General features: G+C 46.4%; 13 protein-coding genes across 13 annotated transcripts; 9 read left to right on the top strand and 4 right to left on the bottom strand.

Annotated features, from left to right (window-relative positions):
- Positions 1–410: 410 nt before the first annotated feature.
- Positions 411–2,301, top strand: L203_102088 (uncharacterized protein; the record flags this gene model as incomplete). Its single annotated transcript, XM_066211517.1, has 10 exons — positions 411–531; positions 632–660; positions 704–734; positions 779–940; positions 985–1,064; positions 1,106–1,159; positions 1,204–1,369; positions 1,435–1,665; positions 1,709–2,002; positions 2,045–2,301. 10 exons carry the CDS (start codon positions 411–413, stop codon positions 2,299–2,301), a joined length of 1,425 nt encoding a protein of 474 aa, XP_066067614.1.
- A 393-nt stretch (positions 2,302–2,694) lies between these two features.
- L203_102087 (uncharacterized protein) lies at positions 2,695–4,613 on the bottom strand (the record flags this gene model as incomplete). The annotated part of the gene is made up of 5 exons (XM_066211516.1): positions 2,695–2,827; positions 2,871–3,106; positions 3,150–3,266; positions 3,360–4,456; positions 4,508–4,613. 5 exons carry the CDS (start codon positions 4,611–4,613, stop codon positions 2,695–2,697), a joined length of 1,689 nt encoding a protein of 562 aa, XP_066067613.1.
- A 121-nt stretch (positions 4,614–4,734) lies between these two features.
- L203_102086 (uncharacterized protein) lies at positions 4,735–5,966 on the top strand (the record flags this gene model as incomplete). Its single annotated transcript, XM_066211515.1, has 7 exons — positions 4,735–4,999; positions 5,046–5,141; positions 5,213–5,275; positions 5,318–5,359; positions 5,406–5,557; positions 5,629–5,752; positions 5,794–5,966. The coding sequence occupies 7 exons, from the start codon at positions 4,735–4,737 to the stop codon at positions 5,964–5,966; spliced, it is 915 nt and encodes a 304-aa protein (XP_066067612.1).
- Positions 5,967–6,043: 77 nt separating this feature from the next.
- Positions 6,044–6,591, bottom strand: L203_102085 (uncharacterized protein; the record flags this gene model as incomplete). The annotated part of the gene is made up of 4 exons (XM_066211514.1): positions 6,044–6,233; positions 6,283–6,357; positions 6,437–6,476; positions 6,567–6,591. The coding sequence occupies 4 exons, from the start codon at positions 6,589–6,591 to the stop codon at positions 6,044–6,046; spliced, it is 330 nt and encodes a 109-aa protein (XP_066067611.1).
- A 236-nt stretch (positions 6,592–6,827) lies between these two features.
- Positions 6,828–8,950, top strand: L203_102084 (uncharacterized protein; the record flags this gene model as incomplete). The annotated part of the gene is made up of 4 exons (XM_066211513.1): positions 6,828–7,019; positions 7,063–7,084; positions 7,132–7,393; positions 7,438–8,950. 4 exons carry the CDS (start codon positions 6,828–6,830, stop codon positions 8,948–8,950), a joined length of 1,989 nt encoding a protein of 662 aa, XP_066067610.1.
- A 96-nt stretch (positions 8,951–9,046) lies between these two features.
- On the bottom strand, positions 9,047–10,063 carry L203_102083 (uncharacterized protein; the record flags this gene model as incomplete). The annotated part of the gene is made up of 2 exons (XM_066211512.1): positions 9,047–9,502; positions 9,557–10,063. The coding sequence occupies 2 exons, from the start codon at positions 10,061–10,063 to the stop codon at positions 9,047–9,049; spliced, it is 963 nt and encodes a 320-aa protein (XP_066067609.1).
- A 1,496-nt stretch (positions 10,064–11,559) lies between these two features.
- Positions 11,560–14,053, top strand: L203_102082 (uncharacterized protein; the record flags this gene model as incomplete). Its single annotated transcript, XM_066211511.1, has 8 exons — positions 11,560–11,785; positions 11,834–11,894; positions 12,031–12,677; positions 12,728–13,351; positions 13,401–13,642; positions 13,690–13,817; positions 13,877–13,967; positions 14,018–14,053. The coding sequence occupies 8 exons, from the start codon at positions 11,560–11,562 to the stop codon at positions 14,051–14,053; spliced, it is 2,055 nt and encodes a 684-aa protein (XP_066067608.1).
- A 631-nt stretch (positions 14,054–14,684) lies between these two features.
- On the top strand, positions 14,685–19,597 carry L203_102081 (uncharacterized protein; the record flags this gene model as incomplete). Its single annotated transcript, XM_066211510.1, has 6 exons — positions 14,685–16,104; positions 16,151–16,879; positions 16,933–17,783; positions 17,835–18,460; positions 18,519–19,143; positions 19,199–19,597. 6 exons carry the CDS (start codon positions 14,685–14,687, stop codon positions 19,595–19,597), a joined length of 4,650 nt encoding a protein of 1,549 aa, XP_066067607.1.
- A 1,115-nt stretch (positions 19,598–20,712) lies between these two features.
- Positions 20,713–22,216, top strand: L203_102080 (uncharacterized protein; the record flags this gene model as incomplete). The annotated part of the gene is made up of 4 exons (XM_066211509.1): positions 20,713–20,934; positions 20,983–21,851; positions 21,905–22,117; positions 22,168–22,216. 4 exons carry the CDS (start codon positions 20,713–20,715, stop codon positions 22,214–22,216), a joined length of 1,353 nt encoding a protein of 450 aa, XP_066067606.1.
- A 107-nt stretch (positions 22,217–22,323) lies between these two features.
- L203_102079 (uncharacterized protein) lies at positions 22,324–24,118 on the bottom strand (the record flags this gene model as incomplete). Its single annotated transcript, XM_066211508.1, has 9 exons — positions 22,324–22,604; positions 22,658–23,063; positions 23,115–23,387; positions 23,435–23,499; positions 23,548–23,584; positions 23,637–23,662; positions 23,712–23,882; positions 23,932–23,978; positions 24,027–24,118. 9 exons carry the CDS (start codon positions 24,116–24,118, stop codon positions 22,324–22,326), a joined length of 1,398 nt encoding a protein of 465 aa, XP_066067605.1.
- Positions 24,119–24,326: 208 nt separating this feature from the next.
- Positions 24,327–25,265, top strand: L203_102078 (uncharacterized protein; the record flags this gene model as incomplete). Its single annotated transcript, XM_066211507.1, has 3 exons — positions 24,327–24,757; positions 24,803–24,946; positions 24,998–25,265. The coding sequence occupies 3 exons, from the start codon at positions 24,327–24,329 to the stop codon at positions 25,263–25,265; spliced, it is 843 nt and encodes a 280-aa protein (XP_066067604.1).
- A 282-nt stretch (positions 25,266–25,547) lies between these two features.
- L203_102077 (uncharacterized protein) lies at positions 25,548–26,387 on the top strand (the record flags this gene model as incomplete). The annotated part of the gene is made up of 4 exons (XM_066211506.1): positions 25,548–25,597; positions 25,647–25,721; positions 25,775–26,192; positions 26,241–26,387. The coding sequence occupies 4 exons, from the start codon at positions 25,548–25,550 to the stop codon at positions 26,385–26,387; spliced, it is 690 nt and encodes a 229-aa protein (XP_066067603.1).
- Positions 26,388–26,906: 519 nt separating this feature from the next.
- On the top strand, positions 26,907–27,423 carry L203_102076 (uncharacterized protein; the record flags this gene model as incomplete). The annotated part of the gene is made up of 3 exons (XM_066211505.1): positions 26,907–27,014; positions 27,070–27,364; positions 27,413–27,423. 3 exons carry the CDS (start codon positions 26,907–26,909, stop codon positions 27,421–27,423), a joined length of 414 nt encoding a protein of 137 aa, XP_066067602.1.
- Between the last annotated feature and the right edge of the window lie 117 nt (positions 27,424–27,540).

The following is a 27,540-nucleotide window of genomic DNA, read 5'->3' as shown; positions in this document are numbered from 1 at the left end:
TTGATCCCGTTAATATAGATAACATATATAACAGAGAATATAAAAATGTTTATGAGAATTTCTCCAGAACTAATCTACGAGCTATGTAATTAGGCGTGCCAGTCATCCACATGCCTAACCGCAACATGCCTTGCGTTTTTCCATTACTCATTCTTCGACAAAGATTTACCATTTGTCTCTTTGCATTTCTAACACATTTATATTTTCAAAATTGTGCATATCATCTCGTCAACATATAAACCAGAGGGATCATCATCTAGAAGGAACAGAGAGCTAAAGGTGAAAGACAAGCGGTGAGTCTCGTATAATGACAATGTTGGATCCATAATACTGATCTCCCAATTCAGCTATAGATTGTCAGCTTTAGCTCAACCCAACATCTTGATCGTCTCATTGACACGCATTGAAAGATGGGAAAACTTCAGGTCAAGATAGAGACAATATTTTGGGGGAAACCTCCATCGGATCCCAAGGAGCGCAAGTTATTGCTCAAATTAGACCTGGTGATTCTTTCCTATGTCTGTTTATCATGTAGGCTGGTTGGATAGGCAAATGAAAAGAGACTGACTCGGGTACTGCAGACTTTTGCAACTGTGAGCTGGTCATAAATAGGCAGCTCATAACCAACCAGACTTGGACCGAGCCAACCTTGCCAACGCTGTGAGTATCCACCTCACAACCTGCTCTCTGCTGACCACGCCAGTACACGACTGGTATGAAGGAAGACATAAACTGTAGGCGATCCTCCCGCCGTGGATCGATGTTGATGACTCCTTAGTCAAGGGAAACGACTTTACCTATGCCAACTCCTTGTTCACAGCGGGCTATGTGGTGGGCCAATGGCCTTCTGCCCTCATCTTATCATCTGGAAGGGTATCACCTAGGTTTTGGTTTCCCTTTTGCATGGCTGCTTGGGGCTTGTGTACACTGGGTCTGACCTGTAAGGCTTGCCCAGTAGTTGAGTGTCTTGCTGAAAACCACTAGGGGTCACCCACCCCCATCAGGTATGGGCCATTCGATTCGTCCAAGCCTTGTTTGAAGCTTCCACCTTTAGCGGGACTCATGTAAGGCAACTTGCCTCCGAACATCGCTCACTCTCCTACAGTACATTCTCGGCTCATGGTACAAGGACTATGAACTGGGCAAGCGGTCAGCAGTCGTGCGTCCCATCTCATTCTAGGATGTTGAATAACCCTTGCCTAGTTTGCAACAGCAGCTCAATGTGGTACTCTCTTCTCTGGTGTCATGCAGGGCGCCATCATGACCAACCTTGACGGCAAAGCAGGGTATAGGGGATGGCAGTACCTGTTCATCATTGACTTTGCCATCACTCTCCCTATTGCCATCTATGGCTTTCTCATGTTTCCAGGTTCTCCTCACTCCACCACAGCGTGTAAGTTGAAGCATATCAAAACGCCACTGACACCTACGCAGTCTGGCTCACCCAAGAAGAACGAGAGATGTGTATCCGCCGTCTTCCTCACACTCAGTTTGATAAGATGACATGGACGACCCTCGGCAAGTCACTCAAGAGGTTAATCACCACATGGAGATTCTACCTCTTTACCATTCTCTTTACCTTGTCTGCGACTGCTTTCGAGAAGGTCGGTGTATACGCTGAATTCAACTTGTGGTTGAAATCTGCTGGGTACAATGCTAGGCAAAGTAAGTCTTGAGTCGAGCTGGGATTTTATGCTAACCTACTTAGTCTCCTACTACCCCTCCATCTTTACAGCTGCTGCCATTATCTCTACCTACATCCTCACAGTCATCTCTGATGTGATACGTAACCGATTCATCGTCAATCCCATCATGTTTGTCGCTGTCTTTATCTCTTCCGTCATGCTCCTCAATTGGGATCATCTCAACTATGGCGCACACTGGTTTGCTTACATCATCGGTGGGTTTGGTTATGCTGGACAAGCGAGTAATTTTGCGTGGGCGAATGAGTTGTGCAGAGACGATGATGTGGTGAGGTCCGTGACTCTGTTCTCTATGAATTGTAAGTTGTTTTTGTCTTTGACCAGCTAACCTCGGTTTCTAGTATTCTCCAACATTTGGAACTTGTGGTACCAGATTGTGGCATGGCCAGTCGTGGAAGCACCTCGCTTCAAGAATGGTCAGATTGCGACGATTGTCACTGGTGCTGCATCTGTCTTTGTGGCTGTGGCTATTGTCTATTGCTCGAGGCGATGGCCGCCTGCGTTGCCTTCAGTGGAAATGAAAAAGGAAAGTGAGGGAAAGAATAAGCTGGCCAAGGATGTAGAAGCTAATTTCGTTGTGGAGAGTGTCAAGTATTGAGCTTTGCGGGTTTGAAGGATATTTTGTATCAGACTTGAAGGAAGAATAGATGGGTGATGGGTTGTATTGTGTTGTTTTAGATGGCTGGACACGCCCATGCTATGCATTCTAAATTCATGCTATAGATAAACGTATATGGCGGTGTATCAAAATGCAGAGTATTCATTGCCAGCATGACCTTGTCAAGTGCTATAAAATGGATGTTGCTTGGCATAGTATCACAATGAGATGGCGGGCAGTAGAGTTGAATGGTGTGCACCTGAAATTTGATCAACTGTAACAGGTGCTTGGATAACTGGCAAGCAAAGTCCAAGACATGACACCATCTGACCCAAGAGGTTGAGGTGACAAAGTTGTCAGTCTATTCAGGTCGGAGGCGCAAGATGTAGGCAATCACGAAAGGGGCCAATCGCAGAGCGCAGCAACCCATTTGGCCATGTTGATCTTTCTCGTTTCGTTTGCCAAGATGAATGGGTGTTGGAGAAGCTGCCATGGGTACGGTCGATCTGTCCCAGATCTGATCAAACTGACTTGACGTTAGTCGAGAAACTTTCAGAGCTGATACGCACCATTGACCCATGAAATCTTTAATTGGCTCTGTCCAAATCCGCCCAATACTTGGGTCATCGGTCATAACAGGTACAGGGGCAGTCACGATATAACTCAAGAGCTCAATCGGCGCAACGTGTTGACTGTCTCCTTCGGGAGGAAAGGGAAATCTCAGATGGGCAACTTCATGCAACGACATCCCGAGGGACCACACATCCGCCTTGATTGAATAAGGCTTGTTTTGTATTCTCTCAGGCTATCCAATGTCAGCCCAGTCAACCAACATCTCTCGCACATACAGCCATGTAGAAACTCGTGCCGGTAAATGTTCCAGCAAGCGACTCTACCAGCTCACCGCTGACCCCAAAGTCGCACAGCTTGATCGCTCCATCTCGTGTGATGAGGATGTTGGATGGCTTGATATCCCGATGGATAATCCTCCGTTGATGCAGATAGTCAAGACCTTTCAACACCTACCCGTCAGCCTAGCCGACCCAGTCCAGACCTACCGAAGAAGCAATCCTCCCCAAAACGTGCTCTGAACACCTCATGCTCTTCCTCTTCATGTTTCCCAGCAGCGAGTCCAAGCTGCCTGCCTCGCAATATTCCATCAAGATACCAATCGTCGCATCATGGTCAGCCAAAAAAGAGCCATAGTGTTTGACAATGTATCGCGACGAACACGAATTCAAAATCTCCAGCTCTCTCAGCAGTTGCTTGTGGATGGCCGGATTCGCCGTACGACTGATGACCTTTCTTGCCATCACTTGCCCTCTCCCGTCCCGTACCAGGTCCACCGACCCACCGGTCCCTTCTCCCAGCCTCTGGACAAACACCAACTCTTCCGGGTCAAACGTCGGCGACCGCTTCTCCTCCTCCGCGTCCCATTCGTCTTCCTCCGGCTTGACGCTTGCCGAGACTGAGCGAGGCTGATAGCCCACCCTTGGCACCGAGGCCGGCCGTTCTTGTCCTGATACACATCGACGTCCTTCGTCGCTTCTCAGACTCGCCGTCCTGCTCGCCGTCCTGCTCGGCCCACCCAGATCTAAGCCAGAGTCAAACCTGCTCCCTCTCAACGCCTGCTTGATATCGGCCGTCATCGCCCTCAACGCGTCTCTGCCTGTCCCGTTCAGCCCATTGTTCAAGCTTCCGTACCCGTACGAGCTCTCGCCGTCTCCCTCATAGTCCTTGCTCCGCGCCTGCAGCGTCGGGTTCGTGTCCTCGCTCGCCAACGACAGACAAGATAAATTCAAATGCAAACTCGCCGCGGTCGGTGTCTCCAACGACAAATCCTCTTCCAAATGATCCTCCGTGGGATAGTCGTGTCCCACGAAAGAGGCGGAGCTCCCCGCCGCCGTCCCAGGAATGGCGAGCTTGAGAGGCGGCTCACTCCGCCTTCCGTAGCCGATCGCCGACGGCGCATTCAGCAGGCTCGGCCGATTCGGTGCCGAGCGAGACGGCGCGGCCGGTGGTGGCCCGAGCGGTGGCAGTGAGAGTTTCGGACGGGTGGACGACGCCGACGTCCGTGCGGGGCGGAGGGCGAGGGCCGGCAAGGGTGACGGCTGGCACCAGCCGCCGTCGCCGGCTTGATCGACGTTGATGCCGGCTAGTGGCAGCGGTGTTAGATCCAACATGGCGCTAGCGTCGGACTACTTACGGACGTTGCCTTCGGGAATGTCAAGCTGGGGGATCGTGCTGCCGTGCGGATTGGGCCTAGCGCCCCCTGGCCGTCTATTTTTGGAAAATGGCGGTGTCATCTCCATCTTGGCGATGAAGAAACATGAAAAAGAATGTAAAATCACCTCTGTGTATTTATGTTGAAAAATGATGACGCGTGTTTTTTTTTTCTTTTTTTTTTCTTTTTCTTCTCGTCATTATCTTACCATGCTGTCCATCCGGCTCTACCGACAATGGACCCAGTCTAGGCCTTTGCACAGATCTTGTCTGCGCCCGTCACATGAAAATCCGCTAGTGAGTGCTCGGCCTTGGTGTGGTCTGACACTGGTAGGGCATTCCCCGCCGAAATCCACACCCGGCGCCGTCTATCCCGCGCCGGGGCGCTCCTCCTCAAAAATCTCGTATAAAAGGCGTCAAGCAAATCGTCGTGGTGGCGAGTGGCAAAGGCGGCGTCGGAAAGAGTACGGTGGCGGTAAATTTGGCGTTGTCGTTGCTCGCCACGTCACCGCGTCATGAAGCGCCGAGAATTGGCCTGTTGGATTTGGATGTTTTTGGGCCCAGTGTTCCAAAGCTGATGGGGTTGGAGGACGTCGGGGAGCCTATGCTGAGCGATGGTGAGTGTGTGGCGAGCGCGTGGCGAGTGTGTGGCGAGTGCGTAGCGAGAGGCAAGGCTGAGAGTGTGCAGAGAAGAAGCTCTTGCCGTTGCAGAATCACGGCATCAAGACCATGTCGATAGGTTATCTTATCGGTGAGCTGCGAGAGAACGGCTTGGGTTGACGTGCTAGAAAAGGACTCGCCCGTGGTGTGGCGGGGCATGATGGTGATGAAGGCCGTACAGCAACTATTGTTTGACGTGGATTGGACTTTTCTATCGCCAGCTGGGACCAGGGATGACTTGGATGTCTTGGTCATTGATATGCCGCCAGGCACAGGTGACGTGCAACTCAGTCTGGGTCAGCTGGTCGCTGTGGATGGAGCGGTGGTTGTGTCTACGCCTCAGGATGTGGCACTGGCGGATGCGAGAAAAGGAGTGGGCATGTTCAACAAAGTCTCGATACCGGTAAGGAAGTGTGGTTGGTGTTTGACTGAGGTGGCTTACAGATTATTGGGTTGTTGCTCAACATGTCGCACTACACCTGCTCGTCGTGCGCAACGCGGCATGAGTTGTTTGGGAGTTGTACAAAATTTGAAAAGGCTGCCCAGGATCTCCGTTTGGATGTTTTAGGTGGGTGTGTCGGTTGAGGGTTGCAACTCATCATGAAACAGGTAAAGTGCCACTCATCACGTCCATCAGCGACGGTGGAGACGCTGGACGACCCGTCATGGTCCAAAACAGCACGGAGAGCAAAGAGGTGCAAGCCATCATGCAGGATATCGGCCAACACATTTGGAAATGGTTAGCTAGTCATACGCCTCCTTCCATCGGAGCCCGAGGGTAATGCAACTTTACGCTTTTACTGTGGAGGGTGCGACACATTTCCCGTTTAAAAGGATCCATCACAGTCATATGCTACATCTACTCCTTGCCAGCAGTTGCTCTCGTGTAGATAAGTTGAGCGTGGTGGTGGACGACACGCTTGATAAGGCCCTCCTTCTCAAGGTATGCAATGGCGCGTCGGGCAAGGGAACCGTTGATCTTCATTCGGTCAATGAGAACGGATTGGGAGATAAGTTTGTAGGTTGGAACTTCTTTGACGATGCGGTCGCTTGCCTCGTTGTTAGGATACCGCTCATGATACACTCTGTGGGACTCACAAGATAGCCTTATCCACAACGACAGCGTTGTTGGCCTTGTCCTTCACCTTGCCCTTGGACCACTTCTTCTTCTTACTGTATAGCGCAAGCTGGTTAGCTCCAATTCATCTCGTCTACACATCCTGGCTTCTGAAGCGCCATGGTTGCAACTTACCCAGCCTTGGAACCGGCCATAGCGGCGGCGGCCTTTTGGGCTAGAACAATGTCAGCTCTCTTCCTAATCGCTCATCCGCATTTCCCAGTCCGTCTTCTCTCTTTCCTGTCCCATTCATCCCAATACTCACCCTTGGTCTTGACTTGAGGAGGCATTTTGGGACTTGACGGTTAAAAGCAGAAAAGACGCAAACGATTTTCAACAAATCATGATCAAGTTTCGATCTTGAAACGCCGAAACACCGTGGGTGGCGCATCGTTGCTATCTATTATGTAATATCATTTAACGGAGATGAGGGAATCTCCGGGTGGCAAATACTATGGAGCCAAAGAGATGGAAAAGTATGAATACAAGAAACGAAATGACAGACGAAAATAAAATATAAAAAGTCATGTCTAAACGTTTATCTTCTCCATCTTCATCTTTTCCCAATAAAAGAAAGAAACGGTATGGACATACTGTGGCAGACCTCTTCCCGTTCCAAGAGATATTCTTGAGAATATTATCCTTCCTTGAGCCTGAGGATCTTGCGAGAGCCCAGAGGGTGAGCAAGTACTGGGAACACATGGTGCTGGATCCTCAGGTATGTGATGTTCTGCTAGGATGTAGCTGACACTTGTCCAAAGCTCTGGAAGACGCTCTATCTCGGTAGGCGATCTGAGATGGTTAGTATGGGCGTGCTCATATCTATGTAGATAGATACTATCATCCTCACGAGACGCTTGCACTTTGCAAGGATATACCGGATATAGGACAGCTGCGTAGGCGGCCTTCTTTCAGATTTCCGTCTAGAGCGTTTCCGCCACCGTCACCTACGAGGTCAACGAGTGTATCATCGACAGATAATGACCGGCGAGAGAAGGCAAAGGGCAAAGGGAAAGAGGCCACTGAAGATGTTGGCGCAAGACGGCATGATGGGGTCAATTGGAAAAAATTGCTGACTCTGGGTTCCAATTGGTATGTGTGCCATTGCTGATGTGCATTGAAACTTACTATAGTAGGTATCATGGCAATGCTCAGTCTCAGACTAGTATACCGTTACCACCCTCGCCCTCCCCTTCCATTTCATCGACATATGCTTCTCGGCATCTATCAGTGGTTCAAAGTAGTCCGCAGGCGCAAAACTTGGCTTTATTTCCAGCGTTCATATTCACTTCATCTTCTTCATCACCTCTTGTCCACTGTTACCCGGCGACACCCTCAACTCCTGTCAAAACACTGGGAATTATCCCACCACCGCCTGGATGGAGTAACCCCTCTAGGCCTGATTGCGTCACTTCTATTTGCGCGGACGAGAATGCAGCACTTCGAGAGAATGAAAGCAACGGGAATGATGCGCTACCGGCTCGACTAGGTGTATTTTACCAATCGGGTGGGTTTGTCATCTTGACGGTCCGCCAATTGCCATCAGGAGGTATAATATGGACACGAGACGCTATTCGCCCAGTTATAACTCGTCCGCCATCCCTCCGCCGACGAGCCTATATGCCTGATCGAGGCGATCCTGTTGTCTTGTCTGTCATGTGCGGCAGACTCTTAGTAGTGTGCACGAAAGCGTTCTATGTGAGCATGTATGACCTGCAACCAGGCCAAACACCTATATGCGTAAGGACGATGCATTCCGATGTGTCGTTCCACCCTGCTTCTCTTAGCTTGTTACCAGCAGCGCCTGCAAAGTCGACGGACGAGACGCAAGTGATGGAGTTTCAGGCTTATTTGACATACTCAACTCCGGTTTATCCAACATCTTGGACTGTGGCAATACAAGAATTCAACATCTCCTTTACTCCATCTTTTACCCAAACACCTAAAGTTTCCCGGGGCGAAGCGTACCATGTAGCCTCGTCAAGCTGTGAACAAGATAGATTGGTGTGGCCAAAAACAGTCCGGCCGGTAGTCAGTGTCAAGCAAATACGAGGCGTCGGTTATGATGGACGGTGGTGTGTACTAGCAGGGGAGGACAACAAGATTGAAGTCTTTACATCTCTGCCTGCTCTTCGGCAACCATCTCATCTTTCCGATGGATGCTCAGGACCCAAGGTTAGTCACTCACAAACGTTGTTGACTCACTCTTCGTATGTGACTAGTCTTGCTCTCGCTGATGGACGTTGTGTGAGCGGAGGGAGTGATGGTCGTGTACTTGTATGGGAACTCGATGACACAAGTGAATTTGGGAAAGCCGAAGAAGGAACGGGCAAGTTGGGGAAAACTGTGGGTTATGTAGAAGTTCGCCCTGGCGGACGACGGTCTGTTTGGAAAGGGCCTTCAGGTCCTCAACATTCTGAGCAACATAACGAAGAAGCTCCCCACAATCAAGGTCTTCCACATCCACAGGCCATATCTTCTGCAGCTCGATCGCTGTTTCTTCCTAGACCGCCACTGGAGCAGCGATCAAGCAGGCAAAAAGCTAAAGGAGGCAAGGAGATCAAGTGCATGACGTTTGACGAACAAAAGATTGCAGGTGTTGTAACTGGCAATGGAGAAGGAGAATTGAAGGTTTGGAATTTTGATTAATTTTTTCGTATCTCTGTGTTGTCGATATAGAGGAATCTAGATTGTTAATAATGCAGCGTGCAATTGAATATAGTCCTTATTTGCATGAGCAGACAATCAATCAATAACCCCCTTGTTTTCAATACTCTCTAATTTCTTCTTGAACTCTGCCACATCTGATTCTAATCTCTCTTCCAACAGTTTTGTATCCTTTTCCAACTCCTCAACCTTGTCTAACAGTGATTGCTCACTAAACTCTGCCCACGGTACAAAATCCTTCCCAGCGGCTGTTATCTCCTTCACGGTTTCCGGTCCAAAGACATCACTCAACACTTCGTGTCTCTTTCTGAATCTTGCCATTGCTAGCTCTCTGGCATCAATCTCGTCTAATGAATCCGCCCATGGTTCTATGGATTCGCCTGTAGACAAGACGGGAGGCATCTGTTTTGAAGGCGCATTACTTTGAGAATGCGGTACAGCCATAGCAGACCTGATATAGGCATTAGTCGAAGGCGGCGGTTGAAAATTACCGGCTTGGCGGGAAAGCATCTGTTGGGCAGGAGTGGGTTTTGGCTGTCATTACAACTCAGTCTCTTTTCGATTCTTACCAACACCAAAACGGCTTACGCGATTATTTGCTTTCTTTTTCGCAGCCTCTCTTGCAGCAGCCTCTCGTTGAGCTATCTCTCGAATCTGTCTCTCTCTCATTTCAGAGGTAATGGCCATATACTGGCTCATGTCTTGCCCTAGCTGAGGTGCTCCTTTACCAGGGATCATGTTGGGATGACCCATCGGTGGTATTTGTCCCATCTGAGCCATTTGCGGCATTTGACCCATCTGATTTAAGAGCCCCATTTGACCCATCTGATTCATCTGTCCCATCTGGTTCATTTGTCCCATCTGGCCCATTTGAGCTAGAGCTTGACGCTGCTGTATGTATCCTTGTCGAGCAAGCATCGCCAAATCAGATTGACCTGGCATTGACATCTGACCAGCGTTTTGTGGTGCATTTGGAGCGGCAGAATTGTAGTTGATGCCAGCTGTTTGAGCATTAGTCGGGATGAATTGTCCACCTTGTTGTTGGGCATGATAGGGATCCTCATAAGCGTTTGGAGCATAGTTTATAGAGTTCATGGGGAATCTTGATAGACAATAGTTTTGAAAGAGCTTGGATTAGTTGCACGTATATAATTCTCGTCGTGGGGTTTACTTTTGCAATGGCTGAATAGAAGATATGATTAAAAGAGATGCGAGAAAAGTGTCAACAGCCGTTCAGACAGTTACGTAATACAGGTATATCGTAGGACTGGGGGGCTTCACTCACCACTGGCGACATTTGTTCATGAAAACGGTTTGATTCGAAATGGCAGGAAGAGAAGACCGCCGATTTGGATCATGTCTCATAGATACAAAACTGCATGATACTTTATGAATGTCCAGGCGTTTCGACAATTGTTCTCTCTTTGAAGATGTTTTACGAAACGCTCTCAGTCCAGTTGCATGGGATGGTAAGTAATAGGTGCACCACTTTAACCGCTTTTGATGGCTATAGCCTTTCACAAACCCTGTCGCCTGCCTGAGTTGCAGTATAATCCAGAGCTGTTCCCGACTTGCCTGCGAAGCGGTATCGCTAACTGCTATAGAGTCATAGTCGTTGCGTCCTATTGACTGTTGTTGCAATTGGCCCAAGATCAATACTAACTCAAGTGCTAGCCACAATAAGAAAGTTTCGCGTGAAAGCTAGTTTCCAGGCTGCCAGAGTCTTCTTGAAAGTGTCGTCGTAGTAATAGAAGGCTCCAAAAGTAGCAAAGTAAAGGCAAAAACAACAGCGAAAAGGAAGCTGGTATAAATGTATGAACTGGATAACTGCGACCGTTGTAAAGATGACATGATTGGGTTCTATCTTTACTGGTAGCAAGGCGAAGCGTCCATAACAGTCGGCATCCTTCTCATTCTTTAACTTTTCAAATGTCGAATCTTCCCTTTTGTCCTTCAATGGTTGATGAGCTGACCTTGTTGAGATAACCTCAGTTTCCTATCTGTCGTTCTTCCATGCCATCAAAAGACACAACGCGCATGTTCAAAATATATTATATTATAAAAAGAAACATCAAAATTGGAATCTCTAGAAAGCAAATGCTCAGCGGAACCAAATACGCGATAGATAAAGTGATGACGTAAGACTCTGACGCGACACCAAAGATGACTCAACCAGCCTGGTTCACGCGAAGTCTCACGGGGATTTATTCATCAAAATGCGTGGTAAACGTTGAGTTGGTGTGAAAATGCGTTATTAGGGCGGATGCGGCGATCGCCGCACAGCAGGGCTTTTGGGTGAAATGGAAGCCATCCTTTGCTTTTTTAAAATTCACACTGACGCGAACAAGCACCGAATTACTTTAAATACCCCAGAAAATTTCTTTTTTCCCTCTTACATTCATTTTCAACCATTTCTCTTTTTTCCACTTTTCCTCTTCCCTCGCCACCCGTCCCTCCTCCCAATTTCAGCAGGCTGGAATTGTGTCTGTCCATTTTGTCATCCTATCACGATTACTAGAGTCTTGCGGCCAGCCACGTTGATTTTCTGTATATTCACTCGCCACATAGTATCACGAAAGCATTTTCATAGCATGTACTTCACGACGGTAATTCTTTCACTCCTTGTAGTGGCAGAGGCGGCGGGTCCGCACCAAAATGGACGTTTTGAACGTCGAAGGCATCATGCCCGCGCTGCTCTCTCTGATAAGCAGCGGCAGGCTTTGCCTCTCTCTGTAAATCTTCAGGCTGATGCCCCAGCGGCAAAACGCGACGAGTGTATGAATGGCGATTGGCAATGTATTGGCACCGAATTGCAGAGTAAGAGTGTTTGGTATGAGTGTATGGACAGCCTGACGCGTTTTGCAGGATGTAACTGGAGCGAATGGGTTTCCATCGCCAACTGTACTGGCGAAAGCCTTGCTTGCTCGTAAGTTTCTCATGATTTCACTGGTGGGCTGAGGTATGTGGACATCAACAAAATTCGGGGATTTTGTCCACACAGACCCTGCCGATCATCTCAAAGACATCTTTTGAGTTGCAACTGACGAGGGTGTTATTTGTAGCACTCAAAAAAATGCTGTTGGATGTGTTTGGACCTGGTTCCTAAGTTCCGAGGCTGGCGCCCAAAGCACAGTCCCACATTTGGCTTCTTCCACTGGCTATTTGCAGTTCAACGCTACTAGTGTTCTCAGCGCGTCAGCAGCGGCTGCCACATCCAATAACGACTATACTAATGCCAACGCTACTTTTGCGGCTGTACCGACTATCACATCTAACGCTTCTATAACCGTTACGACTTCTACGAATGACGACAATTGTGAAAATAATGAGTGTGGAACAAAGTTTTCCGGAAAAGCTTCTTTCACACTCTCAAAAGCTAATTTGGCTGCGTCAACAACTGCTTTGACCAGTCCTATCTTGACTTCCTTTGGCTCTTCTCCAACATCTACTGGTACCTCTGTTAGTGATGATGAATGCGACGAGGAACCGTACGAATCTACCCACTTTTCTCAGCCGGCTTCCAGTTCAGCGTCTGTCATTTTGTCTGCTGTGGCCAAAGAATCCTCGGCATTGCAAATGGGTGCTGGCCTTTATGCATCAGATGGAGACAATTATAACTCCAACATCGATGCTTGGCAATCTACATCTGAAAGCGGGAAGTCAAAGTCCTGGGAAACCTGGGAAACATCATGGGCTTCGGATACAACTGGTAAGCAATGTCATTCGCAAAGCTTGTCCACTTTAACCGGATGATTGTAGCTACTGAAACCAACACATGGGAAGATAGCTCTAAAACTGCATCCATCGCGTCTACTGGCCTGTGGGACGATTCAGTAATTGCTACTGCTACTGCTACTGGCAACGGCTATTGGGCTTCTAGCACGACTAAATCTGCATCCCAAAAAGGTCACCACAAGGGATCAAAGACTCCTTTGCATTCTAATGACTGGGCGTCAGCGGCTGCTACACACTCTGCCTCCACATCCAAGAGTACTGGATTCTTCAACTCTACCGGCTCTGCTTCTGGCAAATCTTCACCTTCCGGAGATTGGACGGCTCCCCACTATGTCGTTTACTCTAATAGGTACCTTGAGAAGATGCCAAGTGTCTCTGACCTTGGTTCTTACAATCGTTTCGTACTTGCATTCTGGCAAGTTGACGGTGGCGCTGTGGACAATGTCCAAACTTGGGCAAGCTGGGAAGAATCTTACCGTCAACAAGTCATTGAAGAATACCATAATGCAGGGATTGCTCTCATGATCTCTGCTTTTGGTTCTACTGATAAACCTACGACTGATGGAGCCGATCCCAAGGAAACTGCCCGAAAACTTGCGGACTTTGTGAAGCAGTACGGATTAGATGGCGTGGACATTGACTACGAGGGTGAGTCTCTTGACTACATATACAGACTTTAAATAACCAAGGATTCTAGACATGTCTGCGATGAACAGTGCCCAAGCTGTTTCGTGGATCGTGCAGCTTCAACAAGAACTTCGCAATCTACTTCCATCCCCATACATTATCTCTCATGCGCCGGTTGCTCCTTGGTTCACCAGCGCCAACGATTACTCTGATGGCGCCTATTCGGCTATCCATAAGCAGGTTGGAGATACCATTGACTTTTACAGCGTGCAATTTTATAACCAAGGTGACAATCAATACATCGACTGTCAAGTGAGCTGTTTTCTTGAGTTGAAGTTCGTTACTGACCCCAAGCTTAGACCTTGATTGAGAATTCTGGTAGTGAATGGCCCTCTACGTCTGTCTTTGAGCTCAATTCTTCTGCGAATGTTCCGCTTGACAAAATTGTGATTGGCAAGCCCTTGGATGCAGGCGCCGCCAATGATGGGTAAGTCTTGATAGCTATGTCTGTTACAACCTTGAGACAACTTTAACGACGTTATCCAGATACATGAGCCCGTCAGATCTTAACGAGTGTGTCAATCAGGCCAAGCAAAAGGGATGGAACGGTGGTGTCATGTTTTGGGAATGGACACACGTAAGTTTGGTCTTGTCAAATTAGTATGTTGCTAATCGGCGTGTTTGCAGGAGGCTCCAGCCGTAATACTTGCTGTTCGAGGATGAGCACCACGTCTGGTTTAATCATTCCAATATCCACGCAATCCAACAAGGATAGACGATGGAGCATCTTGACGGATTGCTCGCGACGATTTACTGATTTGTTATCTTTTGAGGTTATTCGTGTTTTGTATCTTTACTTCACCGTCGCCATCTCTAGAGAACACCATTTACCCTACTGTTGCTGCAGGTTGGTGACAAGGGTCTTCCCCTGGAGGGATTCAGCGAGCTGGTATCGCGTGTAAATCTTGATGCTTGAGAGCTGGATGCTTGTTGGCATGTTTATAAAAGTATCAATATCATAGAAATCATTTGATCCATAAAAGAATTTTGCATAAAAATGTACAAGATGAACAAAGTAAAAAATAAATGATCATTGGAGTCGGCGAATTTATATGGACCGCGATTCTATCCATCGTGCTACTTTTAGAAATAACCATTTTCTTCATCCAAAAATCTTTTTCACTTTACAACATATCTTTAATAACGACATTAACGAGAATCAATACTGAAAGAATCCCATCTAGCACATCGCCATCAAGCAGCCATAGCTTCCACCACGAGTCCACAAGATGAAACCGCCGTCTATCCAAACGGAATGGTGCAGCCATTGCCTAAAGAAACGAGACAAGCCACCATGGTGGTGGAAAACAAACGTCCTCCCAGCCATATATCCACTAATTCTTCTTCAAGCACATCAGTGCAACAGCAACGAGCCGATTCAAGACCTGGCTCTCCATCATATAAAAGCTCAGTGAGGTTTGACCAAGACGAACTAGTGGATAGACTGTCAAAGACATCTTTCAAGTTTACGAAGGGACTGCCATCCAGCGGGCTATCAAATAGTGCTCTTCATCAGCCTTTACATCCCTCATCCCTACACACGTCGCTTCTCCCACCGTCTTCTTCTCATGTAGACATAACGCCAACTCGAGCTACTCTTACAAGTCAGAGTCCTTTACCTGGCCGTTCTCCGACCAGCGGTTCCATCCTGGTTGGGCACGATTCTTCAACTTCTCCCACATACTCCCAACCTTCCAGCCCTCGGCCACAGCCATTGTCGCATAAACAGCATATGCGATTTGACAAAGGGAAAACACTCAATCACCCATCAGGTGGTTCGGTGAAATCCTCCAATGCCATCTCGAATGGATCGGGTACTAGCTCAAACTCTGGCCTAAAGCCATTTCCACCATTACTTGCTGCTTCGCCTTCGCTCAAATCTTTGACTTCTGAATCTACTTTTATCTCGACTGAGAAACAAGCTGACCGTCCTTTTCTTACGACACACCCATCTCAAGATCGAAGAGTCTGGTCAGAGACCCTTCCTCCTAGGAGAAGTTCTGTGGTGACACACGGCCGGAGAGTCTCAAGAGTGACTGGAGGTTTTGAGACATCTAGCGAAGATGAATCGTCTTTGGATGCCACAAGGCTCAATGGAGATGAGACAAATAGCCTGTCAGTTGCTAAGGGGAATTCAGCTGATTCTCCAAAGTTATCAAAGACGTCACGACAGCGCAAAGTACTTTCGAGATCAAAGAGTCTAGTGGTTCCGGCTGAATCGTCCAAAGCATTTGCAAACTCTATCAACGAGCTTAAAAGGCGATCTAATCAGAGACCACAACAAAAAACTTCCCGAGAAAGATCGCGAGGTCGTGTGAAATCTGAATCTTTCAAAACTGGCAGATCGCATTCGAGAACTTCTCACAGATTCAACATAACAGAAAGAACACATGGACAGAATGGCGCAGCATTATACTTACCTGCAAACTCTGCACAATCACATTATGGCTCTATGAGTGGTACAAGTCGCCGAGAATCAGCCGCTTCCTTCAAATTGAGAAGCATCAGTAGAGTTAGACAGGGGAGCGAGAGTGCCAGCAGTCTAGATGTAAGCGGCAAAAGGAAAGGGAAGCAAAGAGCTGCAGGAATAGAGAGGGAAGGAAGAGATTCAAATGATGAAATGGACGGATCATTGGTCAACAAGGATTTTTTGACAGAGAGTCTTGGTCTGGGCGATTCCAAAGCCAGTGCTCAGGACACGACTCTTAACACAGGCTAGTGCTGTGACTTGATATGCGAACATTCGCTGATGTGAAGTAGATCAAATTCATTCGCTTTTAAGCGATTCTAATGTTGCATCAGCGCTTCGTCTGATGAGCGGGTCTTTGATGGGGCCACGGAAAAGTCTTCCAAATCTCACCACTAGCCCCTTTGAACGGCGTTCATCTGCCACCGGTGGACTCCCACATGCCTCTCCATACCTTGTCACCGCTCCTCCTGCCCTTACAGAGGACAGTCCAACTTCAGAGCGCGATAGAACATTTCTTGCAGCCAGTTCAATATTGCCAATGAAGAAAACGAACTTGTCGATGAATCGCTCTCATTTCGAAGCTCTTCACCAACACGGACTAAGATCAAGAGGACAGTGGGCTTCAATGAATAGCATCAGTATGGATAATCAAGGAGGATATGTACCATTTGTGCATCACCTGCCCATGGTGACTGGACAAAAAGAGGATAAGGATAATGATAATCAGAGTGTTTCCTCTGCAATCATGGAAAATGGTCCGTCAGTGCTGGATGAAAATCTATCAGCGAAGGAAATCAAGCAGGATAGGAAAGATAAAAAGAATGCTCTCAGTCATTTCTTCCATCTGGGAAGGCGGAAGGGTAGTGATACTAATGAATCAGCTCCAAATATCAAGGATCATGTGCGTTCCAAGAAGGAGAAGACGACCCGACAAAATGACTTCGCAAAAGAAGAAGAGTTGAGAGAAGAGGAAATGAGAAAAATTGAGTGGGAGAAGAGACAAGAAGAGTTCATTCAAGGTCAGTAATAACAAACTTGAGGATGGCTCGGGTCGTTGACATTTAATGATCAGAGCGAAGATACCATGCCCTGACACAGGTGGCGGCCCATCCCAATGCTGAACGACGCGCCTATCAGGCTGGTGCCCATCTTCGTGCATATTATCAGCAGGTCTACGATTGTATTCAAAATCCTCCGCGTCTCAATTTCACCAAAATGCTTCGTTGGCTCAACGAGACCGACAGGCAAGATTTACTGCGATCTCACTACTATGCATCTCTTCAAACACATACGGACGAGTCGAACAAGCAGGACTTGCTTGCAGACAAGCTTTCAATGAGCCGGTCATATCAAGGCAGCCATAGTGGTCACTCTCGTAGATTGAGCAGTACCCACAAATCTGACGCCAGCGGCCGTTCCACGTCAATCTTTTCGCAACATCATTCAGAAGCTTCTCCCTTAAAAACCATTGATTTGCCCAAGCGTGGATGGAAATATACCGTGGAAGAAATTCAGGCTTTCAGAGAGTCTGGAGGTATTGTAAATTACTTTGTACCTCCTCGACAAATCCGACCTGATATCGATATATTGCCTGAAGATGGAAAATTGGAAGCCCCTATTTCTTTTGCGCATGGTGGACAATGCAATAATCGAGATCGTACAACTAGACCTGAAACACTTCAAAGCAAATTGCGTGAAGATCGAGAAGGTCATAGAGATGATAACAGTTCCGTGGCAGATAGCAGCAAAAAGAGCCGCCATTATGGGCAAAGAATAAGTGCGGCTAGTAAAACGGCTTCAAATATATCCCTTACGGATCTTGAGCAGGCGGGAGTAACAAATGGAAGTGAACCGAATCTCTCACAGTCAGCCTCAATTAACACTGGTAAGGAGAGGTCAATTGGCAGACATCGTGAGCCACACGTAAGCCTTTTAAGCCTAATTTGTTACGCTATTCTAATACCTTCATCACAGCTGTCTCATCGAGGTCACCATAGTCTCAGTGCGGTTGGTCAGGGTTCCCTGACTCAAGCATTGAAGCAACCATTCGAGAAATTTAGCAGTGTAGCGAGAAAGCAACGGAATTTGCCCCATTTGCATCTCAATAATGAACGAGGAGATATCACTCCTGAGGACTCTGGCAAATCTTCCCACCCTGACAATGCCGCTCTGGAACATGGCACAAGTCACATAAGTCGAGACTCAATTGCATCCACAAACAAAGCTGCTTTAAGTAATATGAAGGGAACCTCATCCCGTTATAAAGACCTTGGACCGTCGTTCTTCAAGAGATACGGTTTTCCTAGTCATGAAATGACGACGGATGAAGAAGGAGGCAAACGTAAACTCTTCATTAAAGGTCATCGTAGACCTGCATTAGAAGATCTTCGCAATCGTTTTGACAAAGATATGATTGGGCAGTCGGAAGTGATTGAAGACGAGGGCTTGAAAGAAGCGGAGATGGCATACACAAGAGAACAGCACTCTAAGCAGCTACAGCTTCAGGCTGAAGAAGAGAACAAAGAGAGGAAAACAAAGGCAGATAAAGCGTTGATAAAGATCCTCAAACTGGAAGATGATGTTTATAATCGAAGAACCCAGTAAGTTGCATGTGAGCCGCTGTTGTACCTTTGTTTACTATTCAACTTCTCTATTTAGATTACTGTCATTTTCCAAGGAACGCCTTATCTCACTTCGACATCATGCTGACATCATAGATGAATCAATCCGCCATTACCTTGCCGCAATGGATTTCGCTCGAGATGAAGCCAAAATTGGTATGGACCTTGAGGCTGATTGGTCTTTGGTTGAGCCTCTTCGATCTAAATATAACAGACAAAAGCTAGTGAAAGATGACGATAATCTCGGTGAGAATCGCGACACTTTACCACCCCTCAAAATTTTCGGTAATGCAGACAGTAATTTTGAAGGACGTTTTTCTGGTCGTCGCACACCAGCTCAAAAGAACCCTCGTTCCAGTGCATCTGTTCCCATTCCCAAGCGTAAACTAACTTCACCAACACCTTTTGCTTTTCAACCTCTTGGTTCATTCCAAACAAGACATCGGGTTCGCCGTACCTACCTTGCTCCTAATGGTTTATCAAGAGTTGATCCCATCACACAAACCGAGCTGATGATTGTTTTTGCCAAAGAGCGGCAGTTAGAAATGGGGAAGGAAAAAGAAGAAATGGCAAATGAGCTGGAAGAGATGATCAATCAAATCGAAGGAATGATTAAGCAAAAAGACGAGGTTAGACATTGGATTAGAGAGGTATTGGAAAGAGTGAGTGATTTTTTGACAAAGGTCTAGTTGGAATTAAGATTTTTGTTATCGACAGGCGAATAACGCGCAAACCCAACTGGAGCGATTGCGAGTACATGATAGTTCTCCGTTGGACCTGGTTCACTTTGCCCATCAGCGTGATTGGCTAGTGAACAGCACAACGAAAGCACTTGGACTGGCGTTTCGTTTCGGTTGGCGTACGTTTCAGCACCTCAAGTTACCCTTCAAAACATTTTATCTCATTGTTTATGGCATTTTTTGTCTACTTTTGTTACCGTGGACGATATTCAAATTCTTGACAAGAGGCAAGGTGCAAGTCAACGTCAAAAATACTGTAGAACTTGCAGAAGGTAGGCAGCGCAGGCGAAGGGCGCTGTCGCTTATGGGGTTTTCGTGGAGCGTAGCTCTCATTGTGGTTGCTATGTTTTTCTGGTATTATGGTACGGACGCTTAAGGCGTTTCCTAGGTCAAATTGTGAATGTTGTCTGATTAGAGTCTGAATGTTTTTGTTTTCGTTTTTGTTTCCAAATGGCTTTATTGGTATCTTATGACTTTGGCACAAGCTTACTGCATGACTATCCGCAATGAACAATCCTCATTTCTGAATACTTTGATTCTGCATCTAATTATTTCTTCTTGTTGCAACATCAAGTTATACTCTGTACAACCTCAAATATAATCATTCAGTAACTTTTTCTGGTTTCTAAACAATGTGGCATATTACAATTCGTTTCTGTCAACTTGACACAGAAGGCATGTAACTCGTGATACATACATGTTTACTCGATCAATAGTCTCCCTGTCATGACTTGGGTTGGGTCTTGCGTCTTTGAATTGAAGGCGTTGGGACGAGATTGACTTGGCTGAGAAAGGTGTAGTTGGAGAATAGAAGAAAGCTATTTGGATTCATTCTTGGAGGATCGGTGAATGACGAGTCCTTCCTTATGTCTTTTTGTCTTTTGCGACGGCCATTCAATTACACCATTTCCTCAAATACACCATCTCCTCAGCTTTCCCTGTCCATCATCCTGATAGTTGGCTGCTGAGACTGAACATCCTTGGATATATACCCATATCCCTCCACCAAATATTCAAATGTGGGTAGATTAGTGACTACGTATATTAAAGTCAGTCGCATAGGTTGCCTTTCATGGCTGTCCAGAGTAAAAGTGTAAGGAAAATTTGAGGAATGGAGACCAGGCAACCATCTTGTAGTATCGTTAGGCGTCAGTCGTCACCGTGCGCGAAGGGTTTGCTGGAGGTGATGGGAGATGAAAATCTTAAGCGATGTACTTGTAATGTCTCTAGTTTTCTGAAACTAATAAGAAAAGAAAAGAAAAATTGTTGAAGAGAAAATGAAATGGTAAAATAAAATCAAAAGTCTTAAAGTTGTATATATCGTCGGTTGTCACGTGATTGTCACGTGGCTAAGATTTATCGAAAGTCTGCCATTGATCCATTCTTTTCTTTTCTCTTTTTTCTTTTCTTTTTTCTTTCGCCTCAACTTTCTTTATTTCTTTACTTCTGTCTTTCATTACATCCCATCCCAACAAGGGGATTGACTTGGCCATGTCTGCGATATCTCGCTCGGTTCTTTCAACCTCTAGGACAACCAGCTGCCGAGCAGTCCCACTCTTTCCTCGTCCCAATGCCCGTCTCTATACCACAGAGGTTGAGCCATCAACGGAGAAACCAAAGCAAGATTTAATGTTTGGCGGTCCACCGCCATCTAGAAGGGACGATGGTGCTATCTTGAAGAAATACACTGGTCCAGGATTTCCATTTATTCCAGTCAGTGTTCTTTAATTCACAGTGATTATCGCTGAACACCCTGTTTAGTCTTTGCGCCATGTTATCCATCCATATCATCCCCATCTCCACAAAGGCGGCCCTATCAAGGAACTGACTATTCCTCTCCGCCGAAAAGGCGGCCGGAACGACACTGGGCAAATTGTCAACCGCCATCGCGGTGGTGGCCACAAACGTCGACTTCGTATTGTTGACTTTCACCGAGCTGAGGAAGGCGAGCATGATGTCATTCGGATAGAGTATGACCCTGGAAGATCTGCTCACATTGCATTGATCAAACAACGAGGATCCACTTCAAGTTTGACAGTCGCTCAAGCTGAGGAGGGTCTGTCAGAGGAACACAGGGGTATTAGAGCGAATGAAGCTGTAAAAGGTGGATGGAGTTATATCGTCGCGCCACAGGGGTTGAGAGCTGGCGACGTCGTTGTGTCGTACCGACAAGGTATACCGGAACAACTGGTCCGAGAGTTTGATACGACTTCCACCCTATATGGCAGCGCATCACCCGAAAAAGCTGAGACAGCTTTGACTAAAAAACGAGCAACCGACACGCCAGAAATGCGTCGAGCGTTGGGCCTCCTCCGTAATGTCATTCTGAAACCTGGAAATGTCCTTCCTCTGTACCTGATTCCTCCGGGCATGCAAGTTCACAACATCTCGCTTACCGTTGATGGGCGAATGCAACTCTGTCGATCAGCAGGCGCTTTTGCTCAAGTGGTCTCTCATCAAGGGAGCGATGGTAGATCGATTGGTGGCGCAGATGTGTTGACTATGGGCGGTGGGTTTGATGAAGAAGGTCAGAGAGTACCTAAGAAGGGTTATGTCTTGGTTAAGTTGCAGAGTGGTGAAGTGAGAAAACTCGATCCTGGATGTGTCGCTACGATTGGTGCTGTCAGCAAGTGAGTTTATGCTTCTACGCCGCTGTGTTTGCATGTTCTTACGAGCCGCAAAGTAAAGAACATCAGTCGAGACAACTCGGTAAGGCTGGTCGATCCAGATGGCTAGGCAGACGGCCTCATGTTCGTGGTGTTGCCATGAACGCCGTCGATCACGCACATGGTGGCGGTCGTGGTAAGTCAAAGGGCAACAAACACCCGAGGAGTATCTATGGGACCTTGCAGCACGTCAGAACCAGGCGACCTAAGGACCGGAATGGAAACAAGGCGTATGTTGCTGAGTTAACTGACTGTATCCGTATACTGACAGTATTTGCAGTGTTGTTACTGAACGACCAAGGGGAAAACAAACTCCTGCCAAACACTAAAAAGCTTTTATACCCATGCAAAATCTATTTACTTACAGGTCATCCAGGTATTAGCCACAGATGATATATACACTATCTCAATATACAATTCAAGATTTCTTTAAACTCTATTTTCCAGAATTCTCTCCAATAGTACTATCTATGGGAATCTGCCTATATCTTAAACCAGCAATGGCAAGAGGATTCGTCCCAGCTTCTTTACTAATACCTGCGCTTGAGGCTTCAAAACCCGAGCTGTCTCTGTCAGAAACAGAGATGGCCTGAACTGCTACTGGACGTGACACGACCTGAACTTTTACTTTTTCCTCCTGGACTGTGGCAGGTTGAGCAGTCTGCGTAGCCTGAATGCCTTTTGGACCAGGGGCAAGCGAATAAAGTATCGTGCCCACTAGATGCCCCATTAGGAGTTTGGTTTTTGCTATTAAATCGAAACCAACTTACACAGCACCATTCCACCACCGATAACCAGACCTGGAGTGGCACTATTGCCATAATACCAAACACTGATAACCAGACTGACTGCCTTTCTGACAGTCAAAATTAAATTGACCGTCACAGAATTCACCATTGTTGTAAGTTTGTTAACTCCTCTTACGCAGATACCCTGTGTCACCAGAGACAGAACCAATGAAAACATGGCAGAAGGCAACAAGATATCATGCCAGTCAATAAGACTCTGCCATGATGATGAAGAAAACTCGGAAGATTCAGCAAATAAGGGCATCGAGGAGGAAATTGATGGACAGGGAATGGTCAGAAGCGTGAGAGAGGGAGAAGAGCCGTAGGCATTGTATGTCTGAACAAGATCTGAATAGAATGGGGCAAACAGGGGAAGGGAAAGGAAATGCTATAACGAGCAATAAGGTGACAAGACTCGGCTACTTGGAGTGTCACTTACACCATAAAAGAGGGCTTCTTTCCACTGCCTTCCGTGCAATTTAAAGGTTTGCTCCTGATACAATCCCAGCAGTGCCGACAGGACGAGGGCAACGAAAAGCACTCCAGCTCCTGCAAGATATTCACTCTCTTGACCAAGCCACGAGCGTGGTGTATTCAATGTCAGTTTTTCGGCCGTATTTGCGTGCACATCAGTATGTGTAAATGATGGTCTGCGATGAGGGGCCGACAGGGTCGCAAGGACGATCCCAACTGTTATCAGCAGGCCTGCAAGCTGTAGACACAATCAGTTGGATTGGCACTAAACGACAAAAGTCTGACCATCTGTCCAAAAGAGTAGCGCCGTTTGCCTACTATCCTACCAACAATCATCGATACACCAAGTCCTGCAGACGGTGAGTATTTTGATGGGCGAAACAAGATTCAGGCCTTACCTCCACTACGAAATATGATATGAATGGTGACCGGAATCTGCCATAGTTAATGCCAACATCCGAGTATTTGTTTGAATCAGTTCTCATACCTTGAGACCAAAAGCATAGTTGTTCACTTTGATTATCAATATAGACCCCTCGTGTAAGTCACACTCTGAACTTACTCAAACTAACCGCAAAAAACAAAATGACCTGAACTATCCACCGCTTCAACGGCACTTTGCGCGGCTTGAGCCTCAGGTAGGGAACTCTTGACTTGCTACTGGCAATTTCAAGTTGGGACGACAAGTTTTGAACTGCAACATAAGTGAATTGAGCAAATGTAAGAAATGTGCCTATTTCCATGTAAGCTCAAGTAGACTTCAGACGATACCCTCTATATACCAGACTGAGGATGGTCTTTCAAAACCCCTTCTAGGAGCCAGACATTACTTTGACCTCGTATCAATGATTCACCTTCTCAGACATTGAAAACTTACGAGCAGCATCCTCCAAAGACCAAAGAAAGAACCATAAACCAATCTCCAGCTGTGGTTTGTAAGAAGGAGGCCAATAGGGAGCTGTCAAGCATCTCTAATGGTTTATGCCTTTTATTACAACTTGTTATAGAATAAGATTAGCTTTTGTAACAATTATAATATGATTTGAATTTCAATGTGAAGATGGTGGAAAGGCGGAGGTCGCCGATATTGATTTCTTTCCTCCACCAAATTATTTCAGCCGACCATTTACAACTATTCTTGATTCTTATTCTCTACATCTGTAATCATCTTTATAAAATGGAAACTTTGTTTTCCTTGCAGGAATACTTTTCACTCCTAGTTTACCTCTCTTTTCTCCTCCTTGCCTCTTTTATCTTCCTTCCCCATTCATCAACCTACTTTTTGGGCCCTCTCGCGCAATCATCCTCGTCGGATCGACCAGAACACCCTCTTCTAACGCCAATAACGTCAAGTCCGCAAGCTACTATGGGGTGGGATGTCTTTGGTACTGCTGTGATCATGATGTGGTGGGGTAGGAGGATGAAGAAATGGTGGGAAGGCAATGCGGCCTACAAGCCTAGAGCAGTGGTGGATGAAAAGGAGATCAAAAGGAGAAAACTGAGAGCGAAAAGCGTATCTGACAGAAGCCTGGAAGCGATGGTGGCCACACTAGCTGGGACAGTTTTTTATGGTATGCTCTTACTGTTGATGGGAGCACCTCTCAATAGGTATATCTTCATACCGTCAAGCGAATCACGCTGACAATAATGAAGCCACCATCTCACTACCATCCTCTTGGCTCTTCACCTTTCGTTGCTTACAGTATGGCCTGTCGTCTACTCTCTGGGTATACCGTCCATGTACGAGCAAGGCATCTATGCAAGGTATCGACTTGTTCGTTTATTCTGCCAATTTTGGTGTGTGATATCCATTCATTGCTGTCAGCGTTCGTCACTCACTCTATCCAGCCCAGAAAATGCATTGGAGCGCGCGCTTGTATATCCCGTCCTTGGCTCACTCATCGGCGCATGGGTTGGAGCTATTCCCATCCCTCTTGACTGGGACAGACCGTGGCAGAGCTATCCTCTTACCATCGCATTTTCTTCCATAATAGGGTTTATTCTAGGCGGCTTTGCTTCATGGAGCCATTCTGTCGCAAAAGAAATGTACTGCGAGGCCGATGAAAAGATAAAGCTCAGAGAAAAACAAAGGGAAAACAAATCTATTACTACCTGATGTATTCCACAGTGATGAAATGTTGTCAATATAATGCCAACCACCTTTGTGCAATGTATTACGTAACGAAACAGAGTAAGGAACAACACTGCAACGTCATTATTCCAACAAAGATATATAAAGTGGTGGCGCAATTCCATTCTTGACTTTTTCTTCTTTTCTTTTCAATTTCAACTATTCAAGTGGCAAAGCTTGTCAAAAGTGCAAAGATAACAACATAGTGTCAAGGTTGTTTTATAGGAAGGATTATCACCCAATTGCAGTTTCTAGACTCTTTTAATCATGGCCACCAATCCTGATACAAGACCTTTGCCAGATGGATGGATCCAGCAGTGAGCGCTTTCTTATTGAATGAGAGTGTATCGGCTCAGTAATTGTCAGATTCAATGACCAGCATAAGGCGTGGTTCTATGTGAATACAAAGGCTTCCGGTGGAGCTCAGAGTCAATGGACGCAGTAGGCTGTCTCTTGCCATTGGGTAGTCAGCAACTGATGGTTGGGAATGCTAGTCCTGCCGACGACCAACCGGCTTATGCGCCTCCTCCAGGACCTCCGCCACCTCCAAAATCATTTACACCGGCTAATGGTTATGTCGAAGAAAAGAACCGCGGTGCAGCCGATTCATTCTATCAGTCTGCTCCACAACAAAGCACTCCCGAACCTCAGGCGTCCTACCAGCCTGCTTTTTCTCAGCAGTCTGAAAAGAAGAAGGGCCTCGGAGGGCTTCTTGCCAAGCTCGGTGGAGGTGTAAATAAGCCTATGGGCAACTACCAAGGAAATGGCCAACAGGGCTATTCCCAACAGCAGTACGGATATCCTCAACAAGGTTACCCACAACAATACCCGCAACAGCAATATGGATACGGACAGCAGCCCATGTATGCGCAAAAACCTCAGAGGCAAGGTGGTATGGGTGCTGGCGGAGCTGTAGGTTTGGCCTTTTAAGATCATTCATGGCTAATTGGGTACAAACAGGCTGCCCTTGGTCTCGGCGGTGGTCTCCTAGGTGGTATGTTGATTGGCGATATGGTTAGTGATTCCCAGAATGAAGCCTACATGGAAGGGTATCATGATGGCGACATGGATGATTCGGGTGGTGGTGACTTTGACGGGGATTTCTAAAACCATGGCGTTTATCTCTTCAAATGAAGTTTATTCTATGTATGGTTCTTGATTCTTTAGTTTTTATTTCTCTACCTAGAAATCTTTTGCTCTGCCCTGTCGAATAGGAAATGTACTTGACATGGATTTTATTCAAAAGAAAAAAGCAAGAGATCGTTTGTAGTAGTCGAAAAATCATGAGCAAAGCCAGACACTAAATGCGTTTAGATATTCCAAGAGCATATCAAATATAAATTACCATTAAACTATTACAAACTATGAATTTAGCTAATACATACAAATATCAATAAATTACAATTTTATATATTCAAAGTCTATAATAATAGGACTGGAAATCTAATCCAAATCTCATCAGTCGTGGCGGAGTTCGCCGCCTAATCATTCTGCGACTTGTATTTCCATTTTCACCTTTATTTTCTATCCATCTCGTCTCAAGTTCAACATTGACTCTTTGCATTTCCGACTCTGACATTGAATATCAACTTTTAAAGCCTTCAATATAAAAGAATTTTCAGCCTCATGGATTCCGGAGGTCCACAGCTAGCGACCCAGCCATCGCCCGAAGAGTCCCCACTATATCCTCCATCGGTCATCCACAATACACAGATATTCTCTTCTATCAACACAGTGAGCTTTGTGGGACTCGAGATCCTTGGCTTTGTCTGATTATCGCATCTGATAGCTATCGGCTTGCTTCACTGGCCTTGTCGTAGGCATATTGGGACTTACCAATATCTCTGGCTTCCTCTTGTTCTTTGCATCTTCTGTTATTACAGCAGTAGCAATAGGCGTTATCAAATGCAGATTCGATGTAGAACGCTATGTTCCTAAAGGACAACACCAAGGATCAGGAAAGAGCAAAAACAGATTCTCCATGATTCAAACTTGGAGAGGATGGTGGACGTTGGCTGGAATAGGACAAGAAAACTTTTTGGGATTTTTGTTGTTTTGGATTGGAAGCTATGCTCTAATACACGGTATGTCAAGAATGTTTGAAATGTTTAGGCTCTGATGGTTGCTGTTAGTGTACGATTAATATGCACAAGTAACAGAGGAAGACGGGATGATGCATCAGCTATAAATGTATTTTCATGCCGAGTGATGGCTAAACGAGCAAATAAAGCTGTCACTGAGATTTGTCCTTTCTGGTTGC

This window comes from Cryptococcus depauperatus, chromosome 2, assembly GCF_001720195.1.
Source record: "Cryptococcus depauperatus CBS 7841 chromosome 2, complete sequence".
Taxonomy (NCBI): Eukaryota; Fungi; Basidiomycota; class Tremellomycetes; order Tremellales; family Cryptococcaceae; genus Cryptococcus; species Cryptococcus depauperatus.
This window is presented reverse-complemented; position numbering and strand designations above follow the sequence as displayed.